At 44.3% G+C, this 14,181-nt stretch overlaps 1 protein-coding gene across 32 annotated transcripts in view; it reads right to left on the bottom strand.

Annotated features, from left to right (window-relative positions):
* The window catches only part of CAMK2B (calcium/calmodulin dependent protein kinase II beta), an 866,219-nt gene that overhangs the window by 42,832 nt on the left and 809,206 nt on the right, over positions 1-14,181 (bottom strand). For 16 of the 32 annotated variants that reach the window (XM_078666785.1, XM_078666797.1, XM_078666799.1 and 13 more), the window contains one exon: positions 13,274-13,393. The exons of the other annotated variants lie outside the window; for them this stretch is intronic. In XM_078666785.1, the coding sequence (XP_078522911.1) occupies positions 13,274-13,393 (120 nt within the window). The remainder of the gene's footprint in view (positions 1-13,273; positions 13,394-14,181) is intronic. 32 annotated transcript variants of the gene reach the window in all.

The following is a 14,181-nucleotide window of genomic DNA, read 5'->3' as shown; positions in this document are numbered from 1 at the left end:
CCAGATCTGTGACTGGGGCGGAGTGTCTGATAAGTTTCAGCGCTCCGTCCATCATCTCGTGTTTGTATTGTTTAATTTGAGCGGTGGGGCCCCTGAGCACCCATTTTTGGGGACCGACACTTATTTATCCTCTTCAAACATTTCTCGAGTGCAAAAGAGAGAAAACGTACAAAGGGGAAAGAAGGAGGAACAGAAAGACAGAAAATCCTTCACAAAGGAAGTAAGCAGAAACCTGCATAAGTGAGATGCAAGGAGTGTCTGGCAGAGGGTTAAAGAGGCCTGGGTGAATTCAAGACTACACAGCCTTGGTATTCGATGCGCCGACGTTTAATTGCACTGGCCGCGGACTTCTGTGCAGAGCTTTGGGCATCTGCACTCCTTTTACAAATTAAGCACTGGTTTTGGACATGCCATGTGTAGGGCCAAAGGAGCATATGGATGTAAGTGCACCATCTATTCGTCATGGAGAAAGCTTTCAGTAGTAGCTGTGTGAAATGCAATGTGGAGTAATGTCAAACAGTTCCTGCAGACCTGGATGTTCAACAACTACCCGAGGCACAACGCCACAGAAACAGAATTTCTACTATTCGCTAAAAACACCAAGCAATAACTACTTCAAACCTGACTTAATGGCATGAGCTTGAAATGGATCTGAACTCCACCTTTCATCCCATGTAAATTGGCTTGGATTCACCTTAGACAGTCAATCAATCAATCAATCAATCAATCAGAGCATTTGTATAGCGCGCTACTCACCCGGAGGGTCTCAAGGCGCTGGGGGGGGGGGGGGTCCGCTACTGCTCGAACAGCCAGGTCTTGAGCTGCTTCCTGAAGGCGAGGTGGTCCTGGGTCAGGCGGAGGTGGGTCGGAAGGGAGTTCCAAGTCTTGGCAGCCAGGTAGGAGAAGGACCTTCCTCCTGTGGTGGCTTTTCGGATGCGGGGGACGGCGGCAAGGGCGTGGCTGGTCGATCGGAGCTGGCGTTTGGGAACGTAGAAGTTGAGGCGGCTGTTGAGGTATCCTGGTCCTTGGTTGTGTAGGGCTTTGTGTGCGTGGGTGTGGAGCCGGAAGGTGATTCTCTTGTTGACCGGGAGCCAGTGCAGGTCTCTCAGGTGTCCGGAGATGTGGCTGCGGCGGGGGATGTCCAGGATGAGTCGCGCTGAGGTGTTCTGGATCCGCTGGAGTCTCTTCTGGAGTTTGGCGGTGGTTCCGGCGTAGAGGGAGTTGCCGTAGTCCAGACGGCTGGTGACGAGGGCCTGGGTGACCGTCTTCCTGGTCTCGGTGGGGATCCATCGGAAGATCTTACGTAGCATGCGCAGGATGTTGAAGCACGACGAGGAGACGGCATTGACTTGTCTGGTCATGGAGAGGGAGGAGTCCAGGATGAAGCCCAGGTTGCGTGCGTGGTCTGTTGGTTTGGGTGCGCTGCCCAGGGCGGGGGGCCACCAGGAGTCGTCCCAGGCGGAGGGTGAGGATCCCAGGATGAGGACACCCTCGAGGAACACATAACAAAGAAACCCAAGATGGCCTGCTACCAGCAATCTCTCCTAAAAGGTGAAACATCTTTTCCCAGAAAACGGCTTCGGCTGCCATTCAAGCACTCATACTCTTGCATATGAACCGTGGCACTGCCTTACTCCTTGGCATGCAAGACTCCACGCTGTCCATTCCTAAAGACATCTTACACATAGCAGCATGCCTCAACAAGTACCTAAAAGAAATGACAACACAATGGCCACTCTGATAAAACTCCATTGGCTCCCACTGCCAACCTGTATCATATTTAATGCAAGTGGCATCATCTAGAAAGCCATCATTATCGGCACAGTAACTGGGACTCCACTCTGCCCTGCTTGTTGGCAGTACCACATGGCTGTGATGATGTCCACAAGAACATGCAACAGTAGTCCCTTGACGGTGGGAAGACTTTAAACATCAATCGAATCGTCCACAGCTTCAGTAGGTTGATGTACAAACAGGTCTCTGCTAGAGTACTCATCTCCACATCTCCAAGATTCCCTCCCCAACCCAGTTGCGACATATCTCCTCACAGTCAACTCCAGGTGGGCAGGGAGAGAGGATCGACACTGGTCCAACGGAGGTCAAGTACACACCTCTGCAGACCTTTTGCAGTCTCCTCTGACACCTGTTTGGAGTCTGACAGGTTACCTTGGAGCTGGGCCCACAATTAGGCGCTCCACTATAGGTGCAGATACAGTGGATTGGATAGTCCATAAACCTTGTTCGACAATCTGCAGGACATGTTTCTCTGATGTGAGATTTTGCTACCCCTACAGATAGTGGCTGATTCAGCCCCTGACTAGGTGACTGGGTGCCTCTAAGGGCACACTACAGACGTTTTGAGGCAGTCGCTGGGGGAGGAGGATTGGGCGGAAAGCTGTCCCTATTGGCCCGAGTGCAGTCTGCCAGAACTGCAGCCTTGACCACAAAAGGGCTGGGAAGCCTGTGATGTGGGCAGTGGGGTTGACTGCTGTTTACACGCCAGGCCCCCAGTCGATCCCCGAAAAGGACAGAATTGCTGTGGGGCTACAGGACTAGGACTGAAAGGCCTAGAGAGCGTGCTGTTGCTTGGCTTTCCTTAAATTGTTACAGGGCCAAGTCCACTATCTCACCAAACAGGCCGTCAAATGGCATGTCCATCAAGAACAGTTGAACTTCCCGGAGAAGCCAGTAGATCTAAGCCACACAAGTACCCATAGCTCTGCTCAGACAGTCGTGGTATCCAGGCCCAATCAAAATAACAAATTTGGTTGCATCTTGAATAGGCTGGGCCAGTGACGGTTGCAGTTCTTATGGGACTGCAGGCAGAATCTAACTCATCACATCCGAGAGCATGTGGGTAAAACGCCCAAGGAGACAAAATGCATTAACATCTCAAGGCAAGACTAGCCCAAGAGAACATGCAATTGCCAAAGGAATCCACTCTTTTCGACTCCCTATTGGTGGAAGAGGTCAGAAAGACATTTGGGTTCACTTTGCTGAAGGATGCATGAACAATCAAGCTCTCGGGCATTAGTTGCTTGGTCGAAAAATTAACCTCGGCTGGAGTAGGTCTATGGCAGTGGGAATCTGGTTGGTTATAGGGGGGGGGGGGGTCGAGGGGGCTCTTGCACATTCACATAACAGTCATCTGCATCATAAGGAGGGAAAAGCCTTCCTCATCTCATCCAGGGTCCCCTCCATAAGGCTAGCTCTAGTAAAAATCCGAGTCAAAATAGTTGGTACAATGTATGTGCATGCCCACAGGGTAATGGAATAATGTCTATGTCTGATGGGTTTCAATAAGATGCGGTATGTCAAGTTCTGGGTGTAGCCTCTGTAGAGCTCGAGCGGACGCTGGATCAGAGTCAAACAGATCAATAAACCACAAATCCTTCTCCAGCGCTAGCAGCGTCTGCGTCTGTGTTGATGAATCATCACTTCCGCTGCAGAACGACTTTGCTGCAGTCGCAAGGCACCATCTTCCGGCGCACAGGAGCACTACTTTCTAAATTTCCGGATCCAGTCTTGCACCAGGGGATATTCACAAGGTGATGAATCTACATTTAAAGTATCCATCAGAAAGTGTGTATTATGCACACCATTGCCCCACTACATTGTTTTGAAGGTTCGGATGGCCATCATATGTTGTCCAGAGACGACTGTGTCAAATATCTCAAACTATTTCACACATAACTGTTAAATCTGTTGTGAGCAAATAAAGAAAATCAAGAATGGGTGACTTCGTTGACTTACACTTTTATTAAGAGGCTAAATGTTTAGCAGCTTCCTTTTATTAATAAGTTCCTGTTTGGATTTATGTATTTGTAAATATTTAAAGAATCTACATTAAGGGATATGAAATTTGTCTTGCATCCCCACAAACGAAAGGAGTCCACCAGAGCACATGATACCAATTACAATGCGAATGCCAGAATTAAGCCATTACTGGGGTGGAACATATGCATGGGATCTTAGAGAAATTAGCAAAACCTGCAAGTGGAGAGCAACCTGTGAGGGAAGGTACATGTGCAAACGTGAAACTGCTCCGCCAGACTCTGATTAATGAGAACTAAGTCTAGGCAATGACATCCCGGCCAAGCACAGTTCATAATATTAAATAGTTTTGCCTCTATGACTGCTCAGTAATAAAGAAGAAAATCTTTAAGTGATTCCTCATTATTAGAAAGACTGGTTTACGATTACAAGGCTGCATACGTTTTTATAACTCTAAATAAACTAATTAATATAGGCGACAAGTCCTTAAAATAGGTTGAAGGTACATATAATGGAATAGGCCTAAATACACATATTTATAGAAGGACTGCAGCAACACTGTAATCTGACTTGTGCAGTCAATAAATGTCAACAGCTAGTCTTTCATCTTTTAGTATTATTGGATGATGCTTGGTATAAGGAATCAAGATTTGACAATAATATCAGCTTTGGCAGCAAACGGTAGACTAATGCTTATACAATACACAAACAAAAGAACACAAAAATGTATCCAGAGTCCCAAGTCAATCAATGAAGGATTTAAAAAGCATGGCATATCACACGTGAGGGTTTCAGATCGCTATAGTCGCTAATTGATTTGCGGTGATTTGTTAATTTAAATAGCCAGGCCTGGAGTACTTTCCTGAATTGCTGGGGCAGACCTGAGGTGCAGGGAAGGTCGTTCCTAGCCTTGGCCACCAGGTGTGAAAAGGTGCGTCCTCCTCTGTTTCCTTGGTGGATCCGGGGGTGTCTGTGAGGTAGAGGGAGGCGGATCGTAGGTGTCTTGTTGGTTGGTTGGTGAAAGGTTATGCGTTTGTGGATGTATACTGGTCCTTCGTTGTGCAGGGCTTTGTATGTGTGGTTCAACATCTTGAACTGGCATCTCTTCTGGATCGGGAGTCAGTTCAGCTTCTTGAGGTGGGGTGTTATGTGGGCCCGTCTGGGGAGGTCGAGTAGGAGTCTTGCCGATGAGCTTTGTATTATTTGTAGTCTCTTCAGAAGGCATGCAGTGACTCCTACGTAGTGTGTTCCTGTGGTCTAGGCTGCTGGTGATGAGGGCCTGTGGGACGGTCCTTGTGTTGACTGGGAGCCACTTCAAGAAGTTGCAGAACATGTGTAGGGTGTAGAAGCAGGCGAATGAGACTGCGTTCACCCGTTTCTTCATACATAGCTTGCTGTCGAAGAAGATGCTGAGCCTGCGAGCGAGGTGTTTCCAAAGAAGAGGACTTCTGTCTTGTCCAGGTTATGATTGAGACAGTTTTCTTTCATCCAGTCGGCAACATTCATCCTACTTTTGTGGAAGTTGGCTCTGGTAGTGGCGGGGTCTTCTGACAGCGAGAGGATGAGCTGGGTGTTGTTGGTGTAGGAGATGATGCTGCGACTGTGTGATCTGACTGTGTTGGCCAGCAGGGTCAAGTATGTGTTCAAGAGGGTGGGGCTGAGGGACGACCCTTGGGGGACACCGCAGATGATCTTCTTGTGTTCCGAAGTCAACAGAGGAGGACAAATTCTCTTGCTTCTTCTGTTGAGCTATGAGGCGATCTATTTGCGGGCGTCCCCATGGATTCCGATGTGGTGAAGTCTGTTGATCAAGATGTGCTAGGAAATGGTTTTGAAGACAGCTGACAGATCCAGGAGGATAAGGGCTGCCATTTTGCTGCCGTCCAAGAGGGCCCTGATGTCGTCTGTGGCTGCGTTCAGGGCTGTCTCAGTGATGTGGTTGACTGGGAATCTATATTGAGATGGGTCCGGGAGGTTGTTGTGTTCCAGGTGTTTGGTGAGTTGCTGGTTGAATGCCTTTCAAGAACCTTTTCTGGAAAAGGGAGCAGGGAGTTGGGCCCGTAGTTCTTCGGGTCTGTTGAGCCACGGATGGTTTCTTCAGGAGGGGTCTGACTTCCGCGTGTTTCCAGTGTTCAGGAAAGAAGGCCAAGTTGATGGAGGTGTTCAGGACGTTCTTGAGCTTGTGGCCAATTGTCTTGCTCCATAGGTTGAAGATGTGGTGAGGACAGGGGTACGTGGGTGGTCCTGAGTGCACGGATTTCATGATGGTGACTGTGGCTTGAGTTGAGAGGATCCCAATGAATTTGGAGGTGTTCAGGGTTAGTGTTTGTGAGCAGGCTGATACTGTCGGCGGTGGGGATTGGCGTTTGAAGTTTTAGTAGAGGACAGATCTTATTGTGGAAGAGATCTGCCAGTGTGTCACACAGTTCTTGGGAGAGGGTGATGTCTTTCTCGGCGGCTGCAGGGTTGGCGAACTCCTTCACGATGGCTAAGAGCTCCTTGCTGCAGTTTGTGCTGGCTTCTATGCAGTCTGCTAGGGGGTTCTTCTTTGTTGCTTTCAGGAGGTGGTGGTGGTACTGGTTTAGTGCTGTCTTGAAGGTGGTATAGTTACCGGTCTCTTTGCTGGTGCACCACTTCCTTTCTAGTTGGCGGCAGTTGCATTTGGCGGATTTCAACTCCGCAGTGAACCAGCTGGCTCTTCTGGCATGTCCTTTGGATTTGGCAGACTTGGCGGGGGTGATTGTGTAAGCGCATTTTGTAATACATTGGGAGAAGTTCTTAATAGCCTGTTCTGGGTTGAATGTTGTGTCTAGGCAGTGGGAATTGAGCGTTGTTCCACTAGCCTTCTGATATCTTTTCTCAGTTTCTGCGCATGGAGCCGAGGGGCATGGTGCCAGTGTTGGTAAGTCCTGAGATGGTGAAGTGGACACTGTAGTGGTCGATCCAGGTGAGCTGTGAGTTGTCGTTGTTCTTGACTTTGTCGCTGTACGTGAAAATGGGGTAATGAGTGTGTTCTGCGATGTGGGTTGGGTTGCTAACAAGTTGCTTGAGGCTGATGTTGCTCATGCTTTCCAGGAGGTCAGTTGCGTGTGTGTCGCTGGGGTCGTCAAGGTGGAAGTTAAGATTCCCAAGGAAGATGTAGTGCCCGGAGTCTATGGCGATTGGGGCGATGAGGTCAGGGATGGGGTTATAGAAGCTGAGGTGTGCTCCTGGTGGTCTGTAGGCAAGGGTGCCTATAATGGTGCTTTCTTCGTCTGTGTGCAGTGTGAAGTTGAGATGCTCCATTACCGGGTCAGGTCGTCTGTGGAGGTTGTGCGGCAGATGGTGTCCTCATAGAAGATGGCAATTCCACCTCTGTTTGTTGGTTCGGTCCCGGTGTGTTTAATTGTAGCCTTTGGGGGTGGCAATGGCTATGCCAGGCCTGGAGGTGGAGTTTAATGGAGCGGCACTGCTGCCTCCAATAATTAGGTCCTGGGAGGGGCCCTGGGTGGTGGGCAGCGGGAGCGCAAACTGGCGGGAAAGGAGCGAGTGGCTCCTAAATTGCAAAATAAACTTGGAGGCAAAATAAAACTAAAAGGCTAACAGGCTACACAGATACTGCAATAGTTTGGAGGTAAACAGGCAGTACAGTAATCAATACCGGTAAACAAGGCAGCTCCAGGCAAAACAGTGCATATAGGCAGTGTCCGTAAACCTGCTACAGGAGGAGTTGATCTCCGATCTTCAGTTATGTTTTCAAGAGGAACAAACACCTCAATATTGACAGAAGTATTGTCCACAATGGCCAATATGATGACAGCTTTACAACCTAGAATTATTGGTTATATGCTTTCTGTTTTATTAAGATGAGAGAGGCAGAGCTCAAGAGACAAAGCAATGATTACCCTTGAAAGTGGACAGCCATGTTGCATTGCCCTGCCAATCTTAAAGGTTATGTGGCAGTCTCAATAAATTATACTATGGCTAATAGTGTGTTATATATTTCTGATCCATATGATAAACCTTAAAAGGAGTGCTTTGCCTTAAACTGTTGCCTTCAATATTTTCAATTGACTCTGAAATGCCATATTGGCATTTAATAACATTCTGCTAAGTCTGTTACTATGTAATCTAATAGGCAGGGAGCTTGATTGGTGTAGTCAACCCTACATTATGTGGGAGAAAGGTGGGAACCCATGCATTTCTACATTCACCAGCTTTCCCTCAAGTCTAACTTAGCTTAGCCACTTCCATCACCATTTAACATGAATACCGGAGGATCACCTAGTTTTGTCCCTGTAATTTTTAGGATAGATGTCACCTCAGCTTAAGTCAAGTAAAATAAATTCTTAGACACTTTCAATTATAAGCACTTAAATCATAGGTAACAATTGGTAAATAAATTGTTTATCAAATTCACAAAAAATACAATCGGAACCCGCTGCCATATTATTCGCTATATTATCTCTTTAATGTCATCCTTTGTAAACAGTTACTGTATCCTCTTTTGTTATTTGTTTAACCTGACAAGATCATTGTCTTGCTTCCAAATCGGATGTCTTGGTTTTATAGGGAGTAACAGAACTCAATAAATATTTTGTAATACTTCTCTGCTGCGTTCATAAGGTTCCCTTAAACATCCTTAATTTGTGAGATTTTACTTTGTGTCACATATTTTAGTTGTTCTAAAATAATCTTCCCTATTTATTGGTTGAGCTCAAATATTTATTTTCAGAGTGTCCTTGACCCCATAGTCACTTTCCCTTGTAGTATATCTACAAATTTAGCTTTCAGCAAGTGGAATTCATGTTGTGTGTAAGAAACAGTGAACCACTATTTGTTGAATATACGGCATGAAGTAACTGTTTTTTTAAGCTTAACCTAAAGACAACTTTGTTCTGATTTATGAAATTTAAATTTTGCTATGCCACAAACAGGAGTCCCACACTATTACCCAGGTGTTTTAAAGAGATATACTCCTCAATAGTTCCATTTTATTAAACGTAATGAATCTTTCAGTTATCATCTATCACAAGTGTAGTGAGTCACTATCCGCTTTAACTTCCCCCTTAAGAAAATCAAGAATATCAGAGATATGAGCTCAAGAGCTCACTTACGCAAGATCTCACAGTGTGTTCTATTGAACATCTCAGTTATATAAAAATTGACAGTTCTTGAATAGCTTTGATTAAGGTATGAATACAATTATATTCTCAATTATGGATTTTGAGCATACCGTAGTTAATTCAAATGAGCTTTATTATGCACTCAAATGCTATAAACTTTCTAAATTTATATAGGCCACAGTGTTAGTAAGATCCATATGCTGGTAAATAATAATGAAATTTCCACCTAATAGCATTTTGCCTGCCCCACTGTAAGAAGCACGGCTAGATATTTAGACCATATGTCAGGTTCATCATTATTTGGGTATGGTGTAACATTTGATTGACCTTGAAGAATTTGAAGGAACAAGGATTGTACTGTGATTTACCATCTAGTACAGTAAATCTGTAAAACCACCCTTGTGATGGAAACTGATACATGTATGAAGAAACATGTATTTCCCCAATTTACCAACTTGTGTAGCAGATTTGTAAAACCACCCTGTGATAGAAACTGCTCATGCAGAGGAGTAGGTTTTACATCTCCCTATTTATTTTTTAATATACCTCTATACTTGTACACAGTGGGTCTGATGTATCAAAGGGTTTTAGCTATTCTGTGTCTATGGGGAAAAAGCGTTCGTACATACAGGCCTATATGCTTCTTGTATAAACAAGTTTCATCATGTTTGAAATATTGGTCATACATACTTATCCTATTCCATTTTGCTGCTGAATCAATTTATGATACAGGGATTCATTTTGATAATTTTTTACACTTACTTTGCTATAGACCCCTGTTTTTTTCTGCGATTCTTCTGTTTAACCCTCTATAAACTTAACTCTTGACTTAATCCGATACACATCAACATAATTTTTACCCCAAATCATAGGATGTGATATATGTATACTGCTCACAAATTTGTGAATGCTTATGAATATACTGAATTGAAAGAGACGTGATCAATAAAGAGAGAAAAAGGGTGATGGTAATTTTTAAGAGAAACCCCTGACCTACGTAGATTACTAAATGAAAAATATATGACATAAAAATAATTCTTTGAAGTTCAGTAATTATTTAGCTTCTTTTCGTTCTGAGATATACGATTCTGTACTTAATAGCTTTATCTTGCACCAGTTGTAAGACCAATTGTTGGAGTTACAACTGGACTATAGAAATACAGTCTTCTTTGTGATTTCTTATTATCTAAATAAAATGATGCCAGCAACCTCGAAATCAGCCATATACATTGAACATGCATGTGACCCCTAAATTAAATATGTTCTTACACAGGCCTTGCTTGTCTTCAAACCCCATCTGAAAAATATTTTAATTACTTATTGACTGTTCATTAAAGATTTCCCATGATGTACTAGAATCCATTATGTATGTCTGTTGATCCATCCAGTTTGTATCATTTTTGCACTGTTGTACAGGTTTGTTAAATGAAAAGGAGAAAGTGTATTATATTTAAATATGAGCCACTGTCTACTCGCCCAGAGTCTGCTAACATATTTCTTAAAGGTAAAGGTGTCTCAAAGGGACGTCTTTTCCCTTGTGAGTCAGTTCCCTCCACCTTTAAGGCGTCAGTAACTGATCAATGAATTGTGACCGCAATTTTGGTTGCAAACCATTGATACATACCATACCAAATCATATTTAGGAGGGGTAGACCTTTTCCTGTCCCTTCTATTCAGTATGGGTTTGATTCAGAATGGGTCTGTAACCCCATTTTGCAAGTTGGAAATGACTTTTCAACTCTCAAAATGGGTTTAGTACATGCCAAAATAGGTTTAATACTTACTAAAAAGCTATTTTGTGGTTGCAAATCCCGTGATTTTGTGAACCGCATGGTATGGGATTGCAAAATGGCTTTGTATAAATAGCCCCAAATTATTTCTTATAGTCCAAATTTGCCTTATTTCAAACGTATCAATTCAATTACATTTATTTTTTTGTGTTCACCCATTAGGGGCCCATTTCATTTACTTCATAAACAAAAAGAAAATCCCTAGCATTTATTATAATATTCTGTTCCAGTATTAATAATACTATTATGTTTACTAGACCACAAAGTACTTCTTTGCTCAACACTACTAATAACACTTCCAGGCATAGTATCAGTACTATTAGTGCTACAAGTAGTGTTACCAGTCTCACTACCAATATTAGTACTAATAGTATTATGTCTACCGATAAATCAACAACTACCTTAAACAACAGGAAAAATATCATTTGCCCCAGGAAAATCTGTCTTGGCCTTTTTGACAGTTTCTGCTCACAAAATTAATGGCGGATAACCCTAAGAGATAATAACTCAATGTAGAGATTACTCTTTAAATTGACTTGATGCAACCTGTGGTAAGTCTGTTTGAACTCAATAAGTTGCCGTTAGGCTGCCACTGAGGGTGGCAGAAGGGATATGGTGGAGCCGCTGAGGTTCATTTTTATACCTTTTGGTTTTGGCCGTGTGAGTAATGACAAGCGATAAGGTCTGTCTGCGCATCGAAAGCAGAGAGTAGAAGGTAGGTAACATATCACACCTCACACCTGCACCGTTTAGGAAGGCAGCACGACCTGGGCCTTTTTCGACTCTCACTTTACCCAAATATGAGTGCCATCTACTAGCCCCTTATTAAGAGTGTCTGTTATCAAAATGGCTAACTGAGTGGGACAGTGGCATTTTAGCCTGGGTCTGGTCATTAGGAGTGTTGGGTGAAATTTTAGTTTTTTTTGACTGGCTCAAAGGTATTTTATTTTGCTGAACTGGAGGCTAGACTGTCCAGCTTCTTGGAGGAAGTTGAAACTATAAAGGGGAAGCCGTTCTGTATAGTGGACACTGAAATTTGAACACCTGTATGTCGAGTCAAAGTGTGTTCCACAAATAATTAAAAAATGTGATTGCTTTATGTGATTTTTTCATTTAATTAGGGCTACTGGATCGAAGCATGAGCTCTTGATAACCTCTTTGCTAGTTTGGGCAGTCCATGCTTCCCTTATTACCTTGCCCTACTTTTCCATAAGCCTCATGGTTGCTCTCATACATTAGCCATGCTTTCTCTTTATGACCTCCAAAGTCCATTAATATCCACAACATCCCAGGTTTGCCAGGCAGATTAGCGGAGTAGGACTAGGAATGCTTTCAAAAGATAGTGCGTGATGGTCTTTGTATGCTTCGGTGAAACCCGACTACCTGGAAGCTTAGGAACCTGCAAGTATCCCTCAATGACAGATGCATACTCCCACGCTGGGCTGTGTTCAGCTTGGATTTAAATGTGTAAACCAGCCCTTTTCACTCACTTATCCTGTTATGCATTTGCCTTCTTACGATAAAAAGAGCAGCAAGGTGAACCCAGAGTGCATACAAGGTTAAAACCTGCTTACTTACAGACTTGCCCTGGTCTCTGGCCTCTACTGGGCCTGGAGGATCCTCGACTCCTAGGGGTAGGAGGTAGTCTCAAAGAAATTGCTCACACCATAGAATTGTGAACTAGTTAGTGAAACTTTAGTTATATATTAACCCCTAGGTTTTAACATTAGGTGCATGCGTCATAATCATAGGTTTACAGAACAGAATAAATTAGCCTCTCTTTTTAACCAATATTATTTTCAGTGGTAATTGAGCGTCTGAATGCAGTTCCCGTTCCACTTCAGTGGCTGGCCTTCAGTCTGCTGGTTTCTAGTTGCAGCATATCCCTCCCACTCTTGTGCTGAGGGTCACAAATACTTTTTTGTGCCCTGGAATAGTCTCCTTCCCCTGGTTCCATGGGTTCCTTATTGAATTTCAGCGAAAAGTGTCTAGATTATAAATCATGTCCAGTTTTGTGGCTTTCCTATGTGATCCCAGTTGCCAAGGACAACGGTAAAAGACTGGTATGCCATAGGATGACTTTAGAAACCCAATTTATATGTAAACTGTTCTCCAAGGTGACTACAAGGATTCTATTTCCAAGATGCAAAATGGTGCTCTCTAGGAGATCTGAGGCCGCCCATGACAAACCCCTATTTGTGCTCTATGGGCCTGGAGCTCTGCGGAATATCTGGAAATCTCTAGTATCTTGCAATGACATGGAATGTGTTGCAGCTCTGGAAAACCCCAGCATCTTCCACTAGTGAACATGAGCTTGAAAGTATGTCTGGGAAAACTACAGCTCCTCCTGTCCTGTAGCTCTGATGTAGAACCACTGAACACCAGCCACCCCCCAGTTGCTGCAGCTTCGCAGAACCAGTCTGCCAAGCGACCTAGAGCTCTGGTGCAGTCCTAGGCAGATGCCACTGTGATTATGACTGAGGTGAATGGTGAAGTCAACAAGCAGACAGACATACAGGTATGAAGAACAAACAAACAATGCGTCCAGACTATGGGGTGCTCCTGGGTGGCGAGGGAGCGTGGCTCGGTGGACTTGCTACTTACGCTGGATAAACGGAGAGTTAACGTGCGGTTGGGAGAGCCGGTGTTGGGTGTTGGCGTACTGTGCCCCATCCACTTCTGAGCCCCTTCTTACTGTGTTAAATATGTCAGTGAACCTGGCAGCTGAGGAAAGCAGACGGAGAGAAAAGGGAACGAGGAGAGAGGAACAAAGAAAAAACAACAACAGAATGAAAAAAATGAGAGCTAAAAACACGGACGAACAAGCATACGTACACTTACGTAGTGTGACCAAATGGCTTCATATCAGTGGGATGCCACACTTCCAGTCCTGGCATTCCATTTAAAAAACCAAGGTATTTTGGGAGTTTTGCTTTTGGCTTAGAATGAAACCATTTTGACTAGACGCACCAAAATACAGAGGCTTGCTAAAGGTAAAGCAAGGACTGTATATGAGTCCAGGTGACATGGAGCCATAGGGCCACCCTACACGTACATAGCAACCAAAAAATGGTCAATGAGGACGGTGGGAGACAGGGGAACCGTGAGGCACCGGGTCAGGCCAAAACGGTTCTGAATTGTTTTGTTCTTCCCCAAAGGCATTTTGGGAATTGTAGTCCTGGGCGTGATCTGGGCTACAGATCCCAGAATCCTAGTGGTTCTGGAACAAGAACATCTGCTTCCTGCAACCATATGACCCAATCGGCAGTTGAACATTTTCAGACTCGGACTTCAAAATAATGACAAAGACTTTAAATAAAAGGGGCAACATACTTTTACTGGACACACAGGGCACACATGGCCAGATCTACCTCCTGTCAACTACTCAGAAGTGTGCTATTCTCTTCTCTGCAAAAGAATAATGCTTTCTTGAAAAACAATTAGAGCAAAAAACAAAATTCTAGCGGTTACAGCCATTACATCACCTCTTTTATTCGTAAGAACGAAAGGTC

This window comes from Lissotriton helveticus, chromosome 11 (genome assembly GCF_964261635.1).
Source record: "Lissotriton helveticus chromosome 11, aLisHel1.1, whole genome shotgun sequence".
Taxonomy (NCBI): domain Eukaryota; kingdom Metazoa; phylum Chordata; class Amphibia; order Caudata; family Salamandridae; genus Lissotriton; species Lissotriton helveticus.
The sequence above is the reverse complement of the archived record's forward strand: the minus strand, read 5'-3'. Positions and strand labels throughout refer to the sequence as shown.